The sequence below is a fragment of the Apis florea genome, unplaced genomic scaffold (genome assembly GCF_048593485.1).
Source record: "Apis florea isolate Af1SG1 unplaced genomic scaffold, ASM4859348v1 contig_2350_pilon, whole genome shotgun sequence".
NCBI classification, from domain to species: domain Eukaryota; kingdom Metazoa; phylum Arthropoda; class Insecta; order Hymenoptera; family Apidae; genus Apis; species Apis florea.
The window spans coordinates 1,508,903-1,533,511 of NW_028256565.1; the positions used below are offsets into that span (position 1 = coordinate 1,508,903).

Genomic DNA, 24,609 nt, shown 5'->3' on the forward strand with positions numbered 1-24,609 from the left:
TAATAAGATGCAAACGGATGCATCTCTGTAGATTTAATCAACGATTGGTCAAAACAAGTAAGTAAAGTGATTCGCTAGAAGAAACGTTTCAAACGTGGAATTATTTCAGAAAATGTGTTTATCCGCAAAGACCAATTTTTGGATTTTTATTGTTAAGAATTTCTTTCGTTCCCCTTTCCCATTCGTACTCCATCCTTTGTTCAACTTAGTTACGATTCTACCTGGAGGAATATTTTATCTGAAGAGAAAATGAGGGTATAATAAATAAATTTCTAGGCAGCTAAACCCAAAAGTCCAAATTTTGAACAAACACTAGTAAAGATTGGCAGTCCAACCAATCAAACGAGTGTGATCGACTGAAAGACATATTCCAAACGTAGAATCGTGTTTATCGAAATCCACGAACACCGATATTCGCATCTTTATCATTAACAATATCTTTCATCCTCCGTTCTTTCTGCATTTCACCGATTTTCGTATTTCTACCATTAATAACAATATCTATTTCATTTCACTCTTCACCATTCGTCCGACTTAGTTACGATTTCACGATTTCAGCATCGTTTTACCTGGCGTAGCTTCGACCGATGGCCGATGGTCGCACAAGAATCGCCGGGTGTCTGCAACAGACGAAACGATTAACCGGTTAACATAAGATCATCGAAGACGCGCGAGTAAATTCATTCATTTATTCCCCTCCCTCCCTTTCTTATTATTATTATTATTGTTGTTGTTATTATTATTATCGGGACGATAGGATATCGGGATCCGGGAAACGAAAAACCTCGAACCACGGAGAGACGATGAACGAAAGGAGAGCGAGGGAGGGGGGGGGGAGAGGAGGGAAACGAAATTTGCCTCGTGAAAATTACAAGGAACTTGGAAGGTAAACGGGGGAGAGGGGGAGGGGAGGGGGGGGGGAAGGAAGGAGGAACTCGAGAAGCCCCGGCAACGCTCCGCTTTCCAAAAGGGAAGTTGGCGGAAATTGCTTTGGCCACGCCGCGCCCCCGTTGATAGGAATTACCTCGATCCCGCTTTTCAACCTTCTTTTTCCATCCTTATTATTATATTCCCATGCACACGCGTGCACCTCCCGCCTCAAGCTTCTCCTCGCGCAAACTCCTCGCCGATCCACTAATTAATTAGGTAGAGAGGAAAAATTACATACAGGAGGGGGGGGGGGAGGGAGTAGATTCCCCCGCTATTTTTTCGTAAATTTCAAGGGGATAATTTTCGCTCGTAACACGCGCGCGCGCGCGCACACACGCACACACAAACAAATTCACACACACACACACACACACACACACACACACACACACACACACACACACACACACACACACACACACACACACACACACACACACACACGTCCATACAAATACACACATGCCGCACTCGCGCGCGCGCGCGCACGCACACACACGGAGGGGGGGGGGGGGGAGTCAACGGTCGTTTGCGCGTTTAAAAAGATTCTATCCTCTCAAATTAACTGTTTGCGCTCGTTCGATGAATTTATTGAGCCGATTTGATTTAGCGCGTGAAACTTTGATATTTTGATTTATTTTTACGTATCTTTACGAGGAAAGAAAATTTGTCGAGTGTCAAGGTGTGTATATTGTGGTTGTTTCGCGAGGTATTTCAATGATAAAGGGATTGCCAAGATATCTTTCTTATTACGTATCTATCTTGGTCGCTATTTCTCGTTCTCTCCATCGTCGTCGATTTCTGTTCAACGAATAGAAACAATTTCGTCCGTCGATGAAAACGAAAAATTTCAAACTTCGCTCGAATTAATTTCATTCCATGCTCGGAAAACTTTGGAGATAATATTTCCATCGCCACGTATTAAACTGTGTAAAAAACTACGTAAAAAATGTAGTTCTAATTCGATATAAAAAAAAATCTAAAACTAATTCAATATATCATTCTACGCTTTATAAAGCGTAAAGAGCTTAGGAATCTATCCATTCACGAATCTATTCTATTTAAAAAAAAAAAAAAATCAAACGTAAGTAAATGTTGCCGCATTGGAGCGCGAGGGGGTTAGAAAACGCGGCATATTCGAAATTTTTCGCAACGCAACGCAACGCAACGCCGCCTATTTCCAAAACCGGGATACGAATTCTCGCGATCGCGAGCGCACGACGGCTACTTCGAAATCGCATTTCCGGTGGCAAGAAACGGCGCTTAATTACTTCATCGCCGGTAAATTCAATGGAAACACAATTACGAATTCGCGCGGCCGTGTATCCTCTCTCTCTCTCTCCTCTTTTTCCCCCTCCTCCCCTCCCCCTCCCCCAACTCGTTAACTCCCTCGATGAGCACCGCGTCTCGAATCCGAAACCGGAAGCTCGTTACTCGGCCCACGGTGTTTTCCGAAGGTGGCGTTTATCCGTCGGGCTATAATTTTATTAATCTAAAAAGTGGAAAGAAATTTCCGCTTCCGTGGATCAAGTCGAGCGAAATTTTACCAAATCTGCATCGTGTAGACTGTCGAATGTACGAGCGATACGAGGAAATTCTTGAAGAAGATTATTTTTCATCCGATCTCGCCAAGAGGAATTTTCAAAATTTATTCCGTTTCCATTCACATCGATCCATGCTGCGAAACACAACTCTATGACACACAATTGTGTGTTGAAAAGTGACTCGGCTTGCGTTGCAAAATTCAGCTCCTCCCCCTCCCCCCCCAAAAAAAGAAAGAAAGAAATCGTATCCTCGTAACATAAATTCGAACGTTCAACATTGTCAGAGACGGTCTTTTCCCTCTGTCTGCATTTCTGCTAGGATGAAAAAAAAAAAAAAAGAAGAAAGAAAGAAAAAAAGAAAAAAAAAGAATTCGCGTATTTTCGCTTAGCATCCCTCGTCATAAATCTCCGCTACGAAGAGAGAGAGAGAAGAGGGAAGGGGGAGGACTACGTTTCCATCGCGGAGGCTTGCTCCTTTCAGAGGGAGGGAGAGAAAGATAAATAGATGTATAGGAAGAAAAGAGGAGCCACTTTAATTTCGCGAGTGTTGGCCGTGGCGCGGAAAATGTCCCCAATTTCGCGCGCCTTCGCCGAGACAAAGGGAGAAAAGGAAGGGAGGAGGAGGCTGAAAAAGGAGCTGCAAAAATTCTCCTCTCGTTCTTCGCGAGAAATATGTCTGAGACAAAAGCGGCGACCGAGTCACAATTAGCGAAACAACGTGCAAGGAATGCCGTGCCGGAGAAGGCACGGAGAGTGGAGGAAGGAGAGGGTTGGTGGAAAAAAAAAAAAAAGAAAAAAAAGGAAAAGTGGATAGTCGGTGGTTTCCTTGGTGGATTACTCCTCCAGCTTCTTCCACTCTTTCCTTCCGCTCTCCCCTTCAATGTCTCCCCTCCCGTCTTCTTTGCTTTTTCGAGGGCGCAAACAAGGGGCGGAGGAGGGCTCGTTCGAGAGCTTTGGTTTATTTACCTTGACCGAACGCTATTGTTTGCTCCCCGACTCGGCACACTCTCGTCCCGCCTGTATTTTTTCAATGGCCGCCCGAGTTCCGCCCTGGATGGGATTTCCTTTGACTGTTTCGAGGACGCACAGTGGGTCGAATAATGTGTATTATAAACTGGACAAAATTTTCATTTTCAAACGCGTGACGTGTAACAAACGTGTACGTTAAAAATTTCAAATCCTCTTTTCAAACATTTAGAACGATTAAACGAAATATTTTTGCAAAAAATCGATAAATTACGTTTCAATTTCTCGATCGATTAGAAGAAACTTTGTAAAGCTGTATTGATGACTTTGATCTAGCTATTCATACTTGTGGATTGATTTTAACTTATTTTATATATATAATTTTAGGTAGAAATTTTTTTATTCGATCTTTCGATCTTTCATTTTATAATTTTCAGCTTCGTTGTGATTTTGTTAAATAATCACTGTTTAGGTTCATATCGGATTTATAGAATTTCCAATTCTCGAGCTCTAGTTTATCGTACGTTTATCAAATTCGAAGCGTGGCAATTAACTTTTTAATTCTATACTAATTAAATACAATGTTAATTTTTTTTACATATTTAATCATATTTTACGTTTTACACATTTTTAATGAAATAATAAAGTACAATTTAAAAAGTGTCCCCATTGCGGGACGCGAAGATTGAAATATATCGGATGACATTCATCTGATGGAAAGAAGTCTCGCGAATCTAATTGGTTAATTTGGAAGGAAACGTCTATTTTCACAAATTTAAACCTCGATGCGTTAACGTAGACATAGAATCCAGAGAATTTTAACGTATAGATAAAATGCGTAGGCTACCTACAATTCGTAACGATTTTAATTTATATAAAACTGTATATTGCTAGATAGTTTCGAAAATATTTCACCTTCCAGTCTTGGATAATTTTTACGATTCTGAAAGTTCGACTTATATACAGTTCTTCCATTACCGTGTAGCGTGCGGTGTTAAAATTGTCAACAAAACGTTTGAAGGACTTTTCTTGCCGTCCTGCGAGACTTTTTTACGGCAGTAAATAATATTGTTCACTGAAGTGGAAAGAAGACTCGCGAGTCTGATTGGTTAATGTGGAAGGAAACGCCTACTTTCACACGTATTTTTGTTTCTATCGTGGTGTTCGTCACATATACTAATCCAAAATAGCGATCTGTATCTAAACTTCGATGCGTTAACGTAGGCATAGAATCCAGAGAATTTTAACGTATAGATATAATATAAAATGCGTAAATACGATTTGCAACCATGGTTTAATTTATAAATGTAATTTTATAATCGCATAAATACGAATAAGTTAGACATATTAGTAAATAATTTTGAAAATATTTCAGTCTTGGATGATTATCCTGTTACTTTGTGAAAATAATTTTTACGATTTTGGATATTCGAATTATAACTCTTCTATTCTTGCCACCAATGAATCACACCAAAAACTACGACGATATGGAACGACCGTTCCAGCGATCAAAAGTGAAAAAAAAAAGAGAAAAAGAAAACAGTGTGTGATAATGTAGACGAATAAATCGTTGGCAGGGAGCGTGAAAATACGCGATACGGTTTTCGGCGAGGCGTTAAAACCCAGCGTGGAGGAGGAAGGGGGACAGAAAGTCGTCAGAATAAATTGGAGGCGGTAAAATTAACCGTGCCTCCTCCCCTCCGTGTCGTTCTTATTTTTGTTTATCGTTCTATTTACCGTTGCGTTAAATTCACCCTCTGTCTTGTCGGCTGATGTACGAGCCGAAACAGAGATGGCGGGCGGCGGTGATGCATCGCGCATGCGCGAAAACCGGCGGTTAACAGCTGGTGTGTGCGAACCGGGCGGACGACGAAATCAGGCAACTTTATTTCGATTTCCTTTCTGGTTCACCGCGCTTTTCCTTTCCCTTTTCTCTCTTTCTTTCTTTTTCTTCCTCTTTTTTTTCATCCCTCACCCGCTCGTTTCGATCGAAAATACTTCGTTCTTTTTTTTTTCTTTTTTGTCCCATCTTTCGAGCTTGTACATTCGTTTTCGAGAATTTTTTTAACAATGAAATTGAATTTTATTCAGGCAAAATCATATATCATATAAGAAGATTCTTCGAATATGGAATATTTTAGAAATGTACGCGTAATTCGATTATAGAATTCCTCTCTTATTAGTTTTCATTTGGTAATAACGATACACCACTTTGATGAAATAATATTAATTCGAAACGTTGGATCATAAATGTGATCGCGAACGAATTAGATATCTCGTTTTGAATTAATTTTATCGTAATTTAATCTCAAAATTTATCATTTAATTTCGAATTTACACTCTATTTCATCAAATATCTTTCATTCGCGTGCTCAATAAATGCTCGCTTCCAACAATTATTCGAGATACAAAAAAAAGTAAAATTTTATTCGAAGAAATAATTTTCGAGGGGAAGAATCCGATGCGAAAGCCGACCTAAAAAAAGAAAAAAACGAATTTTTCACGGTTTTACCAAGTTGATACCATTGGAAATAATAAAATCCCTGCTGGAAAATCTGCTCGGCTCAACTGTCGTCAACTTCTTTCTGTATGGGGCAAGATTAATGTCGAGCTCTGGCAAAATGGAATAAATCGCCTTTAATTTGTCCACACCTTTCAACATTGGCCGCTCGAGCGCGCCACTATCGCTCCTCTTTCCTTCCCACTCGTCGTAACGGTTGAAATCGGTCGTTGACTGATCTTATCTCGTCGAATTTAATCTCGAAACTCGAGGAGGACGTAGAAAAATTTTTTGTACGAATCAACCGTTCGTTCAGGAACGAAAGAAAAGAAAGAAGAGAAAAATTTTCACGAAAGGAGGGCAGGCAACAATGCGATCGACGATTGCAAAAAAAAAGAAAAAAAAAAATTACTGAAAATGGGAAGGAGATCCAATGTACACGAATTAAAATTGCGGCAAAACTGGGTCGAGACCGCGGACGATAACGAATGCGTTTGAGAAAAAGGAGAAACAGAGGTACGAGACACGAGCATATTCGCCGTGGCCGCCGCCGCTTTATTCCACGTGTAAGCGTTTAATCACACTTCCGGCGGCCACCGTATTTTCCACCTCGTACATCACCTCCCCCATCCCTACGAACCGTCCCTTTTTCTACATTTGCAGCGTCAGGTACACACGTGTACCTACGTGTGCCATCGCGTTGAATATGCAATGAGAGGGAGAGAGATGGGGAGAAGAGGGCGCCAGCCAGCCAGCCAACTCTCCCTACGCAAACGCGCGTTTTTCATCCTCCCCACTCCCCGTTTGCCAAGGTCTGGGACGCGTTCTCCGGGACTGGGTGAACCGTTCGGGTGGACGTGGCCAAGGCGAAGGGGTTGGAGGAACGGTGATTCCGTTCACGATTTAAATTCGTTTCGATTACACGATATCCCTTCCCCTCCCCTCCCCTCCCGTTTCTCCCGTTGTTTGTTCAATCGAGACGTTGTCGATGTTTCGTACGGGTATATTTTATCGCTCAGTTGTTACACTCGTTGCACCGCGAAATGTTTATCCTCGGTTGAAACTTGTCAAATATTCGGATGGAAAATATATTTAAATTACGTTATTAAATTTCGGAATTTAATTGTCATCTGGAATTTTGTTCGATCAATTAAATTGTACGTTTGTTTTTATTTCAAATGATAAGTGATCCAGTAAAAATCGTTAAAATATATATTGAAAATATTTATTCCGATTTATTTCGATCCGTCCTCCGTAGAGGAGGAAAGTTAGGAATGAAGTGGAAACCTAATGACCCGGATATTTTTCTACGCGCTGTTCCATCGCGTCTGGCACTTGTCTGGAGTTTGGGCTAGGTCAATGAGACGAAATGGGGCGCGAGAGTAGTACGAATAAAAGTGGCAAGGCTGGGAATGGGTAAACGGTTTTCTTTACGCGACGGTATTTCGGGAACCGGAAGTCGGGATAAATCGAAAAACAAATCGAAAATTCAAAGGAAATTCTTTCATTCTTCGAAGATGATGGCGGTTTTTCCTAATTTTAGTAAGATTCGATTAATATTTGCAGTGAACGAAAATCAACATTTTCTTTGGACGATGATATTTAGAAACCGAAAGTCGTATCGGAATAAATCGAAAAACGATTCCAAAAAAATCTTTCATTCTTCGAAGATGATGGCGGTTCAGAGTTTTTTTTTAAATTTTAATAGGTTTTAAAATAAACGATTGAAAATCAATCTTTTTTCAAAATGATGATACTTTAGGAAATAATTTACTCGAAGTCACTATTTTAGTCCACCTTCTCTTTACACGGATTTTAGAAACCGTATTGGGATAAATGAAGAACCAACGCTTCTAATAATCAGAACTGTACATCACCAAAAGTTTCTCCAAATTTTTAACAGGATCTTTAATCGATCTTCGAAGATATAAACTTCTCGTGACAATTTTTCACCAATACGATATTTTCGAAGAATCTCCCTTTAAAAAATCTCGAAAAAGTTTGCCAAAAATTAATTTTCATCTCCCCTCCCTTTTTTTTTCTCGTTCCAACGCGTCGAACAAGGTAATTCTATCTCGAAAACTTCTCGCCTCTCTCGTCCCATTTAACCCTATTATGCGTCTATCAGTTATTCATAAAAATCTGAAAAATTCATTCGAAAATTCACCCCGGGATCCCGGCTCGAATTAATCCCAATTCTGTATTTCAATGAAAGAGAGAAAGAGAGAGAGGAAGAGGAGGAGTAAATTTCTCGATTTCGAAATTTTCATGTCAGCTCGAAAATCGATCGATCGATTTTGGCCGAGAAGGAACGCGACGAGGTGAATTAGAACGCTTCTTTCTCTCGGCCGTACCCGGTAATACGAATTTACGGGACGAGCAACGTTTCGTGTTTCGTCTTTATCGATGCGCCAACCGTTCCAACCGTTCCTCTGCAGTCGAGCAACGTCGAGCGATAAGTACTGCTTCCGCCCGTTCTAAAATGTGGCGCGTATATGTGGCGAGGTTGGTAACGAGTTGGTTAGTCGTTTTCCACCTCGTTCTCTTTTGTTTTGAAGTTTTGAAAAATATCGTTTCGATTATACGCGATATCGATGAGGTATATTTTTATTTTTTAACAGTTATAACGAGGCTCTCAAAACGCTTTTGTTCGATTATTCGAATTCTTCGAATTATTCGTCGAGTTCTAAAAATGTGTAGCGAGGATAATCGAATTATTTGATTTTGGAAAATATCCTTTCGATTATATGCGATCGATATCGATCATTTTTATTTTTTAATAGTTATAACGAAGATCTCGATTGCTTTTGTTCGATATAAATGATAAATTGGGAAAAAATATTCTTCGAACTGTTTTTATCTAATATGATCGGTGAATTTGAAAAATTTTGATTATTCACGATCGATATCGAGTACGATGAGATATATTTTTATTTTTCAACAGTTAATAACGAAGATCTCGACAAATGATAAATTATATCAAACAAAAATATTCTTTGAATTATTCGTCGAGTTCTATTATCTGTAGCAAGGATAATCGAATTGCTGGAATTTGAAAAATATCCTTTCGATGTATTATTCGCGATCGATATCGAGTGATGATATATTTTTATTTTTTAACACGTATATAAATGATAAATTACAAAAAATATTCTTTGAATTATTCGTCGAATTCTAATATCTGTAGCAAGAATAATCGAATTTGAAAAATATCCTTTCGATGTATTATTCGCGATCGATATCGAGTGATGATATATTTTTATTTTTTAACACGTGATAAATGATAAATGATAAATTACATCACACAAAAATATTCTTTAAATTATTCGTCGAGTTCTAATATTTCTAATAGCGAGGATAATTGAATTTGAAAATTATCCTTTCGATGTATTATTCGCGATCGATATCGAGTGATGATATATTTTTATTTTTTAACACGTATATAAATGATAAATTACAAAAAATATTCTTTGAATTATTCGTCGAATTCTAATATCTGTAGCAAGAATAATCGAATTTGAAAAATATCCTTTCGATGTATTATTCGCGATCGATATCGAGTGATGATATATTTTTATTTTTTAACACGTGATAAATGATAAATGATAAATTACATCAAACAAAAATATTCTTTAAATTATTCGTCGAGTTCTAATATTTCTAATAGCGAGGATAATTGAATTTGAAAATTATCCTTTCGATGTATTATTCGCGATCGATATCGAGTGATGATATATTTTTATTTTTTAACACGTATATAAATGATAAATTACAAAAAATATTCTTTGAATTATTCGTCGAATTCTAATATCTGTAGCAAGAATATTCGAATTTGAAAAATATCCTTTCGATGTATTATTCGCGATCGATATCAAGTGATGATATATTTTTATTTTTTAACACGTGATAAATGATAAATGATAAATTACATCAAACAAAAATATTCTTTAAATTATTCGTCGAGTTCTAATATTTCTAATAGCGAGGATAATCGAATTTGAAAAATATCCTTTCGATGTATTATTCGCGATCGATATCATAGCACGATGATACATTTTTATTTCTTTAACAATTAAACAAAGATCTCGAATATTTTTATTCGATATAAACGATAAATTGGAAGAAAATATTCTTCGAATTATTCGTCGAATTCCTAATATAATATATATAATCGAATTGCTTTCATCTGTTATATTTGAAAAATATCCTTTCGATTACTGTACCTTCAAAATATTTCCTTCCTTCTTTTTATTTCCGTGTTTGATATTCGACACGAATAATATAGTTTTCAATATTATTTGGGGAATAAATGGATCGTCACGTTTGATCCAATATTTTGCCGATACCGATTTTAATACCGATTAGTTGACGCGTGTAAACACGTTCGCTTCGAAAGATTCGAGAAATATCAATGATTGAATTACCCGAATTAAATAACACGGATTCGATAAACGGGGCAGGATAGACGCCCCGTTATTGAATCCAACGTTTACAACGATCGTAAATAAATTATCCACGAAACGAACGAAATTTTCCACACCCTCCTTTCGATCGATCCTTAACTGAATTTAAATCCATGTTAAATTCCACGATATATATATTTATATAATTATAATTTATTTCGGCTTAATTTCCAGACCGAATAATTATACAGCGTCAAAGTTAATTACAAGATGCAATTATTCCACGGAATGATACTGAAGCTTTGCACGAAAAATTAACGAGTATTTTTCAATGTTATAATAATAATTGTTATAATTCTTATAACGTAGAGATTTTTCCCCGATTTCTTTAATACAACTCTCGTCCTATGATAAATACTCCTCATCTCCTGTCTTCGAGTTTTATGACACAGCTGTGCGGGATAACGCGAGGGACGCGATTTGGTAGAGATTTTCGGCCGTTTTCCTTACGTGCCGCCATCTCCATTTTTTACCCTCACGCAACACCTTTCGAGCTTTCTTATCCCGTACATTTCAAACCTTCTCTTTCATACCCCTTTTTCATCTCTCCCCCTCGTTTCTTCGTTTCGTATTAATTTTCGTATTAAAAATAAGGAGAATGGAAGAATGGTCGGTCAAGTTCGTTGATTAAGTTTCCACTTTGTGCAACGGCGAAATTAAAGGCGTTGCAGATTTCTTTTCTTTGTTATCCAGATCTCGATGAATAATATAAATTACATAATAATAATTAATTTGTTATTCCGCTTGAAACAAACCGTGTAATTATCATATCTATATCTAACGTATAATCCTTTCTTGTTGTTCCATTTTATTCAAACAGAATTGGACGAGGAAGCAAACTCGACGAGGTTATGATAAAAGAAACGCGTTAAAACGTTCGTTGGCCAATTAAGTGATTCGGTTCAGTTTCTCACGAGACCGAAATATTACCGTTGGAAAGCCAGTTTTAATATTTTTATTTTGTATATTGTAAAATAAACTTCTTAATTTTCATCAACACCGATTCGAAGATCAGTTGTTCTCAATGCTTCTCTACTTCTATTTCTTCGCTCCCTGCTTCGCACGTTTCAACCGTTCCAAAACTTTTCAAAGTTGATCTTAAGTATTCCGGTGGTAAATATAAGTCTCTAATTGGTTGCTGTCCAACTTCGACTCGGTTCTGTATTATCGGTAGAAATTCGTAACAACGCCCTCTTATGTCACCACATACGGTATAATTTTAGATTGAAAGATCGGGTCATATTTGTCTTCTGCAATTCAAATGTATATATTTTATATTTGTATTTCAGCGCTTATTTCATTAAATTTCTTTTAAAATTCCGTTTTAATCGTTTGCACTCGTACGTCGCCATCCTACCTTTTACATATATTTACTAACGTATAATAAAATTATATTCAACATATATAATGTTACATTCTAAAGGACTTTTGTTGTACTCGATCGGTAACCTTCTTAAATATAAATATGAGTGGAAAGAGATTCTGGAAAACAATTTAACAAAACAATTTTCCATTTCTCTATCTTTCATCTTTTACCACATTTCAGAAGCTGTTTCGAAAAGAACTGCATCGTTGCTATTATATAGCAGACGTTTTATTTGTTTCATTCGTACAAAAATGTTGAAGAGATTGATCGAGATGAAGGGATTCGAGCGAACAGTTTCTCTTCGCGAAAAAGAGGGGCGTCGAAACGAAAGGAGAAAAATCTTAGAGAGAATAAAAATCCTCTGTAAGGAGAGGAGGGCGAAAGTTGGAAACAGACGGGAGATTTTCTCCAGCGGGAGAATCGTCCGCCTCGTTACGCGGCCAAATATTCCTCGAATGGCCGCGACGCGACAGTATCCAGATATTTATGCCGGAATGAAGAGAGCAGATGGCGCGACGATCGGTCAACTCAACGGAGAACTATAGAAGAGAAAAAGTGTGGCGAGGATGAGAAAGGATTGAAAAACGTAAAGCGTTTCTCGCGAGGATAAATATTAATATCGTTTAATTTTGGATGACTGTTTCGAACAGATATTTGTTTGAGCAGATTTTTATTCACTGTTTCGAGCGAGAATAGTAACAATGAAGGAGCAGGACGAGAAAGGTTGAAAATATTCGTCGTCGATTATTAATCCAGTCGAACGACGATGTGAAAAAGTACCGCCTTATTGGCGGCGCGTGGACAGGAATGAAAAAAGATTTGGGATTGATAAATATTAGATTCGAGATCTGTTATTGGTTGAATCTAGTAGCGATTGTGCTCATCTTTCATGCGCTGCAAACTTTGTCGTACCATTTTGTTGTGCAAAATGTAACATTCGTGTCTCGACAGAAACAAAAATTGTACTTATATATAATCAATAACTAAACTTTTACAACGTGCACTTATAATACGCGTATTTCGATAAAATAAAATCTTTTCAACTTATTACCGAGATATTATACGGAAAATCTGAAAAATCATAATTCAAAGAACTGAAGCAGCCATGATTTTTTCTCTTCCAGAGGGATTCGTGGGGTTGAATATTCTTTCTCCTTCCCTCTGTCGAATATCTCGAGCTTCGACAAGTATTTATTTCGCAGGTGAGCAAGGAAAGCACCGATTTAATGGAAAGCAAATGGCAAAAACAATTTATTAAGATATTATCTTCCCTCTTTGTAAAACGGGGACGGCGTAATGTAATATTCCCTTTCTGAGAATCTGAATCCGCTTTGAGGTTGCGTACACACTCGATATAAATTGAATCTCGCGATGACTGCATCGAGAAGACAAGATCCGGAGGGAATGATTAATGTATAACGGTATAATCCTAAAACGTCTACCGGCGCTTGGTACTTGCAACTCTTTTCTTTCCTTTTTTTTTTTTTTTAGCTAACAACAACTCCTTAATTGCGTGAAATGTAACGAAATACGGCAAATTCAGTTTTTTGTAACTTGTATAACAATGTATTCGAAGGAAGAAAAAGGCTTAGATTCAAACATTTTAAATTATTTTAAAAATTACTTAAAAGCTATATATAACGTTGAATCTAGACATTGAAGTTGACGTAAGAAATACGACGTCGAGCCACGTAACGCTTTAAGCCTTGGAGGAGGAATCTTTTCATCCGTCAAAAACCCATCGCTTTTAACACATTGCACTAATTATATTTAAAGTTACCGATCGAGCAACAAAAGTCCCCAGAATGTAATTATATTATATAAAATATAATACTATGTAATTTACCAGTGTAATTTAGTAATTTACTAATACAATTTCCTAATATAATTTACTAATGTAATTTACTAATGTAAATATTTACTAATGTAATTTATTAATATAATTTGCTAATATAATTTACTGATGCAAATATTGTACTAATGTAATTTATTAATATAATTTACTAATACAAATATTTATTAATTACTAATTTTACCAATGTAAATATTTAACTAATATAATTTACCAATGCAAATAATAAAACGTGGAACGAGTGCGAATGATTGATCACCAGTCGTCCTTTTCAGAAGAAAGGAAGACATATTCAAACTTCGATCCCTTTCGTCCATTCGCCCCTTTGACATTCTTCGTTTCTCGCTTTCGACTTTTTTCGTCTCGAAAATAACGTGTCTCGGTTTAAACCGAATTATGGCTCCCAGCCACATTCCAGCAGCATACATTCTGCGCTCGTGTCAAAGTTCGATTAATTAACTCCCCCCCTCCCCCTCCCCCCCTTCCCCCCCAATTACAAGTCTGCAGATCGTTGAATACACACGGCACTCCGATGTTTCGAACGTTTTCCACTCCTTCTCAGTTTTCCAGTTTCTTATTCATTTATTTATTTATTTATTTATTTATTTATTTATTTATTTACACGTTTTCTTCCCCCCCCCCCTCGATAACTTGTTCAAGATTTTTCTCCTGAAAGGAAGGAGAATTTTTTTCCATTGGAGTTTCCCCTTCGTGAAATCTAACGAATCATTTCATCGTCGATTCAAAACAATTAATTGGAATTAATTGGTTGAAATTTTGAATATGGATAAAGTCACTTCAAACGATTGATAACTTATATAAAATTTTGAAGGTCGATTATTCAGTCGGTCGACTGAAACGTCGATATTTCGATGACAAAAGTGGCAAAGAAAAAATGGCAAATCAGTTCGACGAAGAGAGACAATTTACCTTTTTCCCCCCCCCAACAAACGTATACTCGTTTGTTTATTCCTCTATTTCGGAAGATGTATCAACGATTACTTGTATTATCGTATACAATTCGTGTTATTGTATTTTGTGTAACGTTGCTCGATTCCAAAGTGTAATTGAAAGCGACGAGCGTGTTTAGAAGATTATAAATAAAAAGATTGTAAAATTTTTCTTTTCGATGGATACCGTCGTTTTCGATTAATTACGAGCGAAAATCACAGAAACGAGTTACAACAATTGTGATCGAGCCAGGCAATTACACGCGAAATTTGGGCTATGCGCGCACCAATACGATGAAACATGTACAACCTTTGTTAATAAATTGATAATTTGACCCTTTGCACTCGTATATATATATATATTTACGTTAGTGATATGATTGCATTGTCTAGGGATTTTTGTTACTCGGTCGGTAAATAATTCTTAAATATAAATACGAGTGCAGAGGATTAGTATTTAATTAAAACTCTAAACTCTAAAAAAAGTTACCATTCAATGATAATCGAATCGATGAAACATGTACAACCTTTGTTAATAAATTGATAATTTGACCCTTTGCACTCGTATATATGTATATTTACGTTAGTGATATGATTACATTGTCTAGGGATTTTTGTTACTCGGTCGGTAAATAATTCTTAAATATAAATACGAGTGCAGAGGATTATCGAAACGGGGTGATGAACGTCGAAAAGAAAAAGTTATCGGGGAAAAAAAACTCGGTGAAATTTCACTTCGATTTCTTGGAAAGACGAGACGAGATAAATTAATCGAGAAGGAGAGATTCGAAGATCTAAAAATTTCTTTCGAAGAAGCAACGATTCAAAAATATCGCCACGTAATATTAATATTTAATATTTAATTATTTAATTCAATTATTTGATATTAATATTTTTCCAGAGCATTGTACACCATCCAGTGACGATCGAATCTCAAGTCGAATTCGAAAAACGTCATCGAGAGGGTTCTAAACTAAAAAAAGAAATTTCGTTCGTGTTGGATTTCTAATCGATCGGAACGAATTCTTGAATATCGATTTCCCATCGAAAGACGGGACGAGATAAATTAATCGAGAGCGAAGATGCGCTATTTTAGACTCTTTCTCCTTTAAAACGAGCCTTGAATGTCCATTCTATGATATTTTTATCGAAAGTTATAGTATTTTTCAAAGATTGACCATTTTAAACTTTTTTACTTTTGAAACGAGTTTTGAGTAACCGTTCTACGATGTTTCTAATCGAGAATTATGGTATTTCGAAGATCGACAATTTTAAACTCTTTAAAACGAGCTTCGAATGACCATTCTACGATATTTCTATCAAAAGTTATGATGTTTCGAAGATTGACAACTTTTTCTTCAAGAATTGCTCGTTTAATTTGTCACCGAGTAGGAAAAAATCCAAAAATCGACGAAGGCTGCTCCATTTTAGACTCTTTCCCCTTTAAAACGAGCTTCGAATGACGAATCTACGATATTTCTATCGAAAGTTATAGTATTTCAAAGACCGACAACTCCATTTCTCCCTCTTTAAAACGAACTCCCCTGAATAACTTATTCTACGAACTTATTTCGACAGGTCAAATACGATCAACAAGTTCTTTCTCGAACCTGTTTACACAAAATAAAAAGATACAAAGAAACATAAGAAGAACGACCTCTTAATTTTTTTCTCCAAGAACATTACATATACATATATATATACACACACACACACACGTTTCAGTAATAAATTTCGAACAAATAGATCTCCAAGAGAAGCATACGATACGTGGAAGCGCGCATATCGGATCATAGCCACATAGCCACGATTCGTATCAACGTATTTTGCCCAACACGTGTCCCACCCAATATCAACCCGCGGTTTATACGCGCGAGATTCGAGAATCGCGCCTCGTAAAGATGATACAACGGGCACATACGGTGGTTTCCACGTGTCTATATATATATATATAACTGGAATCTCGTTTGAATATTGCATCGGCCCGCGACAACGACGTTACGTACGAGAACGCGTGCGAGAGAAAGAAAGAGCGAGAGAGAGATGGCGATGCGTGTTTTTCGCGACGCGTTGGGGGAGGGAGGGGGGAGAGTGGCGTGAGTGGAAAGCGGAATGTGGGTTATTGTCGTCTGAATGGAAATCGATATTTGTCGAGGACGGTTCAGTTGCGGATTCGTCCATGCGTTTCTTGCCGCGCTCTCTTCCCCTGTGTTTTTCGACGCTCTGCCCCCACGCGTCGACCTTGTTCTCCCCTCCCTTTCTTTTCTCTCTCCTCAACTTGCATCCTTTCGAATCTGAATTTCTGAAAATCGATTTTTCCTAAGGATTCAAATTTAATATATATATATATATATATATATATATATATATATATTTGAATTATTATTAAAAGTATATATAAAATAAAGATCGAATTAGCGATAAATATTTATTTTCAAATTTTGAAAATATATGTCTTATTAGATTATAATTTTAGGCCGATCTGCTCCACGTGTAAGTAATTTTAATAGCTGCAGTATATTGACAAAGGCATGAGCATAATAAATTGTCTTTTGAACGAGGCAATTAGTTTATCTCTAAATTATTTTATGAATTTAAACTTTTTGCTTCAAAGTTTCAAAATTAAATTATGGGACGATAAGATCCTGTAGAACCCTTTTACTTATTTAATTCAAATTATTAATAAATAAATAAATAATTAAATTTGAAGGATTAATGAAATTAAAAAAACTTTATTTTAATTTATTTTAATTAATTTTTCGATTTTAAAAAGATTTTCAATTGATTTACAATTAAGATAAAAATTAAACAGCTTCTTTCGTTCGACTTTTAAAATCTTTCTATCTATAATCAAAGATAAATTAATCGTAAATACGAAAATTTTTCCCTTTTAATGCCTTTTAAAAAACGTGAAGAAAGAATCCAAGAAAGGAGATCCACGCAAGTAGCCAACTTTTCCGAAATTCGTTTAAGATAAAGATTCATACGGGGAGAAAGGAAGATCAAAGAAATCCATCTTTTTCGAAATTCGAATCCATCCCTCGATTCCTCGAAGAAGAAAAAAGAAAAAAAGAAAAAAAAAAAATAAAATAAAAAAGGAGAAGGGCGGTCAAGCCGTCCTCGCGATGATTTCGAGGATCGGATTCCTCCCCTTTGCCAATCTCGAAATTTCGCGGAGGAATTTCACTCGCGCGTATCTCTTTGAGCCTCTTTCGTCCGCCACCAGAATGCGCTCCACGCTAATGGATTACGGTTTGGTTTAAGATTCTAATCGGGCCGCCCCATTTGGAATATTGCGCTCTCCACGCAACAAGGAATATCCGCTCCTCCTTGAGAGCAGGTGGCTCGTCGTTCCAGGCAATCGCGTGTTTATTATTATTGCATTGTATACGAATGTACAGAGATTAATTACATCAGTGAATTTTGTTGTTTGTCTCCAAATCAAGTTTCATTCTCTCTATCTATTTTGATAGAATGAATCGATTCGGTTCATTCCAATAATTTCTGGGATAAGTGTAAAAGGTATAGTGGATATCTTTTTCGATAAATCGATTTATTGTTAATAAAAATTCCAACCTCCTTCCTACTTGGAAACGGTTTAATCGCAAATTACACGATCGCCTCGTGAAAATTCAACCTCGAGTTATCTCGAGCCTTCGAACGGACGAGGATCCAGTTAATCGCGGTTGATCTACGCTGTAGAAGGGGGTGGAATCTGTTGGAGAGCCGCTTCCAAACTAATTGCTCGAAATTATAAAAGGAAAAGAACAGAGAGAGAGAGAGAGAGAAGAAGAAGAAGAAGAAGATAGGAGAGTATATAAGAGGGAAGGAAACTGTCAACGCGTGGTAGTTCTAGTAACTAAAATTACATCCTTCCAAGCCAGTAACGGCGTAACTTTCGCCGAGAAATCTCGAGATTTGCAGCTCCAAGAGTCTCTCTCTCCTCCTCCTCCTCCTCCTCTTCTTCCGTTTCTCTTGGAGAACGTTGAAATTTAACCCTTAATTTTTTTTTTCTTTTATCTAGCAATTCCTCAATCGTGTAAAAATGGCGAAATGTAACGGATTCGGTGTTTATTCATTTGTATTTAAAAATTGTAACACACAGGAGTCTCAAGGGTTAAGGTTCGAAAAGTGAGCGAATACTCGATTTTCAAATATTAAGAGGTTATCGAATTGTCACAATAATCGATAATTTTTAAATCGTTCGACTTCCATGATGGAACGAAATTTAAAAATTTTAGACGGATGTACTTTGATAAAAAGAAGTTTTCACACAGAATTATTTTCATACGCCACGCGATGATGAAAGCATAAATTGCATAAATTGTTTGAAACGCGAATAGTATTAAAGGCAAATCGCACTAAAAAGTGAGCAAGTAACTCATTCTAAGGATATATATTTATAAAAAAACAGACAGTACGGATTATAATCATAATCGATCAATATCGATTTTATATCGATTTATCGTTAATTATATTTTGCCCAACTCTGATCTTCCTCCAACGATCGCTCGTCGTATCGCACGATACGCGACATCTTATCCAAAGCGACTATAGTCGCTCGTAATATCTCAGTGACATCTTGTGCAGAGCGACTGTAGTCGCCCGTAGCAGTGGAATTCAATGGAGAACGACTGTAGTCGCCCGCAATAGCTCAAAGGTATCTTGTACGAAGCGACTATAGTCGTCCGTAGTAGTGGAATTCAATGCAGAACGACTGTAGTCGTGCGTAGCAGTTCAATGGAATTTTATGCAGAACGACTGTAATCGCTCGTAGTGGCTCGGTAACATCTTGTACAGAGCGACTGCAGTCGCCCGTAATAGTGGCATTTTATGCAGAGCGACCATAGTCGCCCGTAGTAGCATCTTATGCAGAGCGACTGTAGTCGCCCGTAGCAGTGGAATTCAATGGAGAACGACTGTAGTCGCCCGCAATAGCTCAAAGGTATCTTGTACGAAGCGACTATAGTCGTCCGTAGTAGTGGAATTCAATGCAGAACGACTGTAGTCGTGCGTAGCAGTTCAATGGAATTTTATGCAGAACGACTGTAATCGCTCGTAGTGGCTCGGTAACATCTTGTACAGAGCGACCATAGTCGCCCGTAGTAGCATCTTATGCAGAGCGACTGTAGTCGCCCGTAGAATCTTGGTGGTATCTTATGTAAAACGACTGTAGTCGTCTGTAGTGGAATTCTATGGAGAGCGACCGTAATATCTCAGTAGCATCTTATACAAAGCGACTGTAGTCGTCCATAGTAATGAAATTCAATGGAGAGCGACTATAATCGCCCGCAGTAGAGCGATCTTATGTAGAGCGACTGTAGTGGCATTCAATGGAGAGCGACTGTAGTCGGCCGTAATAGTGAAATAGTTATCGAACAGAATCTTCTTACTCGAGGAATCGCGTCGAAGACGTTCGAGAGTGGACATGCGAATAAATACCTGGCGAGCGATTCGGAGCGATTGGCGGACGGAAAAGCGAAGAAAATTGGTGGAAAGAAACGCGTTGAAAAGAAACGACGACACAGAGTCGCGAGACACGAGTTTCCAACAGTTTCCTTCCGGCCGTTTCACCGTTGGCTGGCGTCAAATTTGCATCAAAGGTCGTGCCGGGCCAATTTAAACAACGGCCGGTGCACAATGGAATTGAAAATTCAAGGACGCGCGGCTTCGAGACTCGTTTGCTCGCCCCTGGGACGAGTTTCGCGATAATGTTCCAACAAGGAGCATCCGTGATCCCGGAAAGAACAATCCCTTTGCTTGTCGCACAAAGATTTTGCTTTTTCTCTCGATCCTCCTTTCGCCATAATTAATAAACGTGGACTTTTTTTTGACTCGAGGATACGAGTATCGGGCGAGTAACAGGCTGTGAAACGATTCGAACAAAAAAAAAAATTTCGTAAGAAGGAATATATTTAATAAATTTAATAATATTATTGATTAAAAGTGATGCCTTTTCTCTATTGAATCGAAACACTCATTTTTGTACGAAATTTTTTTTCATATTCGATCAAAATGAAAACATTTCTCTGGGAATGTATTACTAGTTAACTTGCCGTTTCGGTAAAAAAATTTGAAAAATATGGAAATTTTCGGTGAAAATATAATATATCTTTTATTTATTTATTTTATTTTATACATACGCACACATTTAAGCAGAAACTGTAAAAGAAAAAGTTATAAAAAAATCTCTAAAACGTAATATTAATGTAAATATACGTGTAATAATAAAACATAGAATAGCGACATACACGAGTTCAAAGAATTAATATTAATGGATCACCAATAATACGTGAAATACGAAATGTGGCCGAATATCCGGCACGCGTTGCGCATTGACTTATCTTTTTCCCGATCGGGACGCCCCCCTCCTCGTACACGCTACATGCCTCGTACATCGTTTGTTTAGAGGCATGGAACCTCCCCCCCTCTCTTTCGCTTTTCGTCTTTTTCGCTTCAGCCACCACAGCGGCTCTCCCTCTCGCCACCACTGTTACATAAACGTACGAGACACGTCGATATACGAAACGTAAAAAACGAGTGAGAATACAAAACACCGTAAAAAAAATACCGTACAAGGATTATTAAAATTTTGTAAATTTTATCGAGACATTGGTAATAATTATATATGCGTTTATTTATTCGATCAATGATCATTGATTATGATCAATGATTATTTGATAATATTTATTGAACATGTTGCATATCGAAAGACACGTGTGATTCGAACAATCGAGCTTCTCGATGTTTATAGCTATTGGAACTCGAAATAAGGCAATGGGTTAACATCTTCGCTGTTTAAGCGAAAAATTAGTCAGTTCCTTGATATATTTCGCGCAAGAGCCATCTATAATTCCGGTTTCATACGGTCGGTAAGCTTTAATTTTGGGCGGAGGCGGAGGATGGGGTTCTTAATCAACAGCCCCAACCACCGAAAATCCCTTCCCCCGCCTGGAGAGGCTGCCGCGCTTTTCACCTCTATCGTTAGACATTGGCCTCTCTCTCCCCGCTTTGGTTCTAGGCCAAATTTTAATGAGAAAACTTAACGAGAGCTCCGTGCTCCGACACGCATTTCCCATGCTGATTATGCATCCGGAGTAGCTCGGTGAAACGGATTTGTCCTTCCCCTTTGTCCTCGTTACACGAAGGGCGGGAAAATCCGTTCGATTCGCCCGTCTTCCCGGTTTTACAACCGTTCACAACAATGATTCACGATCCCTCTCGAGAAATTTCCAACATTTGGAATCTCTCTTCGTTTAAATTTACATCGTGATTCCATGCTCTCGTTTTATTAGAGCATTAACTTTGTATCTTTTTGCGAATTCGAAAACTGTCATCTTAATCTTAACCTTTAGCCGAACGAATCTCTGAACATCTCGTGTTTTTTTTTTTACTACGACATTACATGACGAAACAAAGTTGATTCTAAATCGACTCATAATTGAAAGAAGCTTTATGGAAAGAATCATCAATTGAAAATTGGAAACCAGAGATCGAAGAGCGGTTAACTGAAAATGTATTAGACGTGCGAATAAGTTCGAATTATTTCCCGTTTGTGGCGCCATCTGAAAAAGCTTTTGTTTTTAAGAAGAGTCGTGACGAGCGCTCCAAGAGTTTCCAGTCCTGTGTAACAATATGGCGTGCGAGAAGCATCGTTTGCGTCACTGTTTACTTTTTGCGTTGCAGTTTACCGAAATGGTTTGTGCGCGATACTGCGAGAGAACGCTTCATCTTACGGAACGTGCAAAAAGTGATAGCAAAGATTCAAACTCGGAAATTTTAATTTGAAAAACGACGATCGTTCAGGCGATAAAGTTCGAAGACTAGGTTAGGTTATCTAGGCTCACGTTATTCGGTGAATTAGAGAAATCGCTCGACGAAAATCCAATTCTTAATGATATATCAAGAATGTGTAGTAGTGAAAAATACAATAGATGTTTGAATATGTACAATTCACGCAGCAATTTCGCAATATATATATATATCACGTAGAGTATTTTTTAATTTTATTTTCTTCTTCCGTCCCTCAGCAACAAAAGTCGAAAAAATAACGAGTTTGACTCGCCGATCTTCTCGTTTTACAACGATCCTTCTCGAGAAATTTCAAACTTTTGTAACTCGTAACATCCCGAACTGCATACACTACATTCGTTAGAGGATCACAGAGAAGCATATATCATATATTTATTCCATTTCTACTCAACATCTCTCTTCTCCTCGATTCTCTATAGCAACAGTAATCGCACCAAATTTCACTTCATCAATTCGTCACTTAACCTAACCTAAACCTTTATTTTCCGCGAAAAAACGAAAACACTTGTACGATTGGACGGTTTACGAAGCAATTCTCCGTTGACGAACCTTTCGCGCACGATGTCTCTGAGCGACACAAGTGAAAAAAAGAATATCGAGAGGGGAGAGCCGTTTACCAGCCCGATAGCGTGTTTCGCGAAACAATGCCACCGCCATATTGGCAACGTCGACGCCGGCCATTTTACGGCACAAAGCCCGGTTGAATTACGTTTTCGAGCAACAGTCTATTCGTCGTCGGGTAGGAAGTTTGCGAGCAGAAGGAGAGGAAGGAGAGGAGAGACCGCTTAATTTCCTGCTTTAAATGCGGAACAGAAAGCGGACAAGGGAAGCAAGAAGATGGTAAAAACCGAAATCGAATCGAGCGGGTGTGCGTGTTCGTTCCTGTCAACCGATAATTGACTCTTCCGCACAAGTAAAACATCTTCCCCCCCCCCCTCCCTCCTAGTTCGAGCTCTCGAAATATTTCTATCGTCCGTTCTTTTTTTCTCTTTTTTCCCCCTCCCTAAATTATCGTAAAAACTCGTCTTTATCTTTATTGTGCACGAACGATCGACAAGTATATGAAAGGATCGCGGAATATTTCGAAGCCTGGATAACATCAACTTCGTGCGACTTGTAATCCGAGCCACGAGTGAATAAACGAGTGAACCACGATAGTTCGTTAGGAGAGAAATACGTGATGTTGGAGAATAAGTAACGTGTGGAAGGTGCTCGTTCATGGACGATAGTTCAGAAGATGCCCGATATTGCGCGCGTGTCGAGTCACGTGTTAAACAGAGAGAGAGAGAGAGAGAGAGATAGCGCTAAATTTTCGCGTGGAAGTAAGAGCGAATATTTTAATTCAAAGTTAAACATCGATCGTTGAAATGATATAATTGAAAAAAAAAAAAAAGACACGTTCTCATGTATAATGGTATTATATTTATTCGTTATTAATCGAACGTTATCCGTTATTTATACGATTGTTCTCGAACATGCCACGCCATCGATAATTAGCCCAGTCGTCATGGATAAATGCTTTAACACTCACTCCCATGAAATCCATGAATATTAATAAGGAAAACACAAATTCGTGGCTTCCCAAAGCAAATATATTTTTGCGCGTCAGAAGATAATTAACCATTAACGAAATTATTCGCTCGAATTTCAAGGTATCAAAAAGATCATTCTGTTGTTGTACTGTTGTTGAGAGGTATTTCGATTACGCAAAAGAAAAAAGAAAAAAACACGAATAAAAAATATGATATTTTCGAGGGAAAATATTTGAAAATTGTACGAACCGATCGATTCATCGATTGACGGAATAATCCTGTTCGTATCGCCTTGATAAATTTTTAAATTACGAGAAAACGAAACTGGAAAGGAAAAGACGCGTCGATTCCAAGAATATTTTGCAAATTTTCCAAGGAGAAAGTAGATATTTCACCGTGTATAAATTATGCGCGGTATAATACTACACTAGTTCCGGAAGTACAAAGTACTCCGGAGCACCGGAGTTATCGATCAAACTCGTCTTCCTTCGCTCCCGGTTGTTTACTCCCGGTAACCTGCTTCATTATTTAAACTGGTGTGCTAATAAAATTCTCGGTTTTCGGGCAATTTTTTTTTTTTTTTATTTCCAATCTCGCGCGCGAAACAATAATTCTTCGGGTGTAATCAACGGGAACGTGGGGGTGGAAGGAGTTCCAGAACCGCGGCGAACGCCAAAACTCTGCGAATGCACTT

The 24,609-nt window shown here is 37.7% G+C and overlaps 1 protein-coding gene across 7 annotated transcripts in view; it reads right to left on the reverse strand.

Annotated features, from left to right (window-relative positions):
* PH4alphaEFB (prolyl 4-hydroxylase subunit alpha-1) overlaps positions 1-24,609 on the reverse strand; it is a 292,581-nt gene that overhangs the window by 133,524 nt on the left and 134,448 nt on the right. For 3 of the 7 annotated variants that reach the window (XM_086904991.1, XM_086904993.1, XM_086904994.1), the window contains exon 2: positions 570-620. The exons of the other annotated variants lie outside the window; for them this stretch is intronic. In XM_086904991.1, coding sequence (XP_086761117.1) covers positions 570-620 — 51 coding nt within the window. The remainder of the gene's footprint in view (positions 1-569; positions 621-24,609) is intronic. 7 annotated transcript variants of the gene reach the window in all.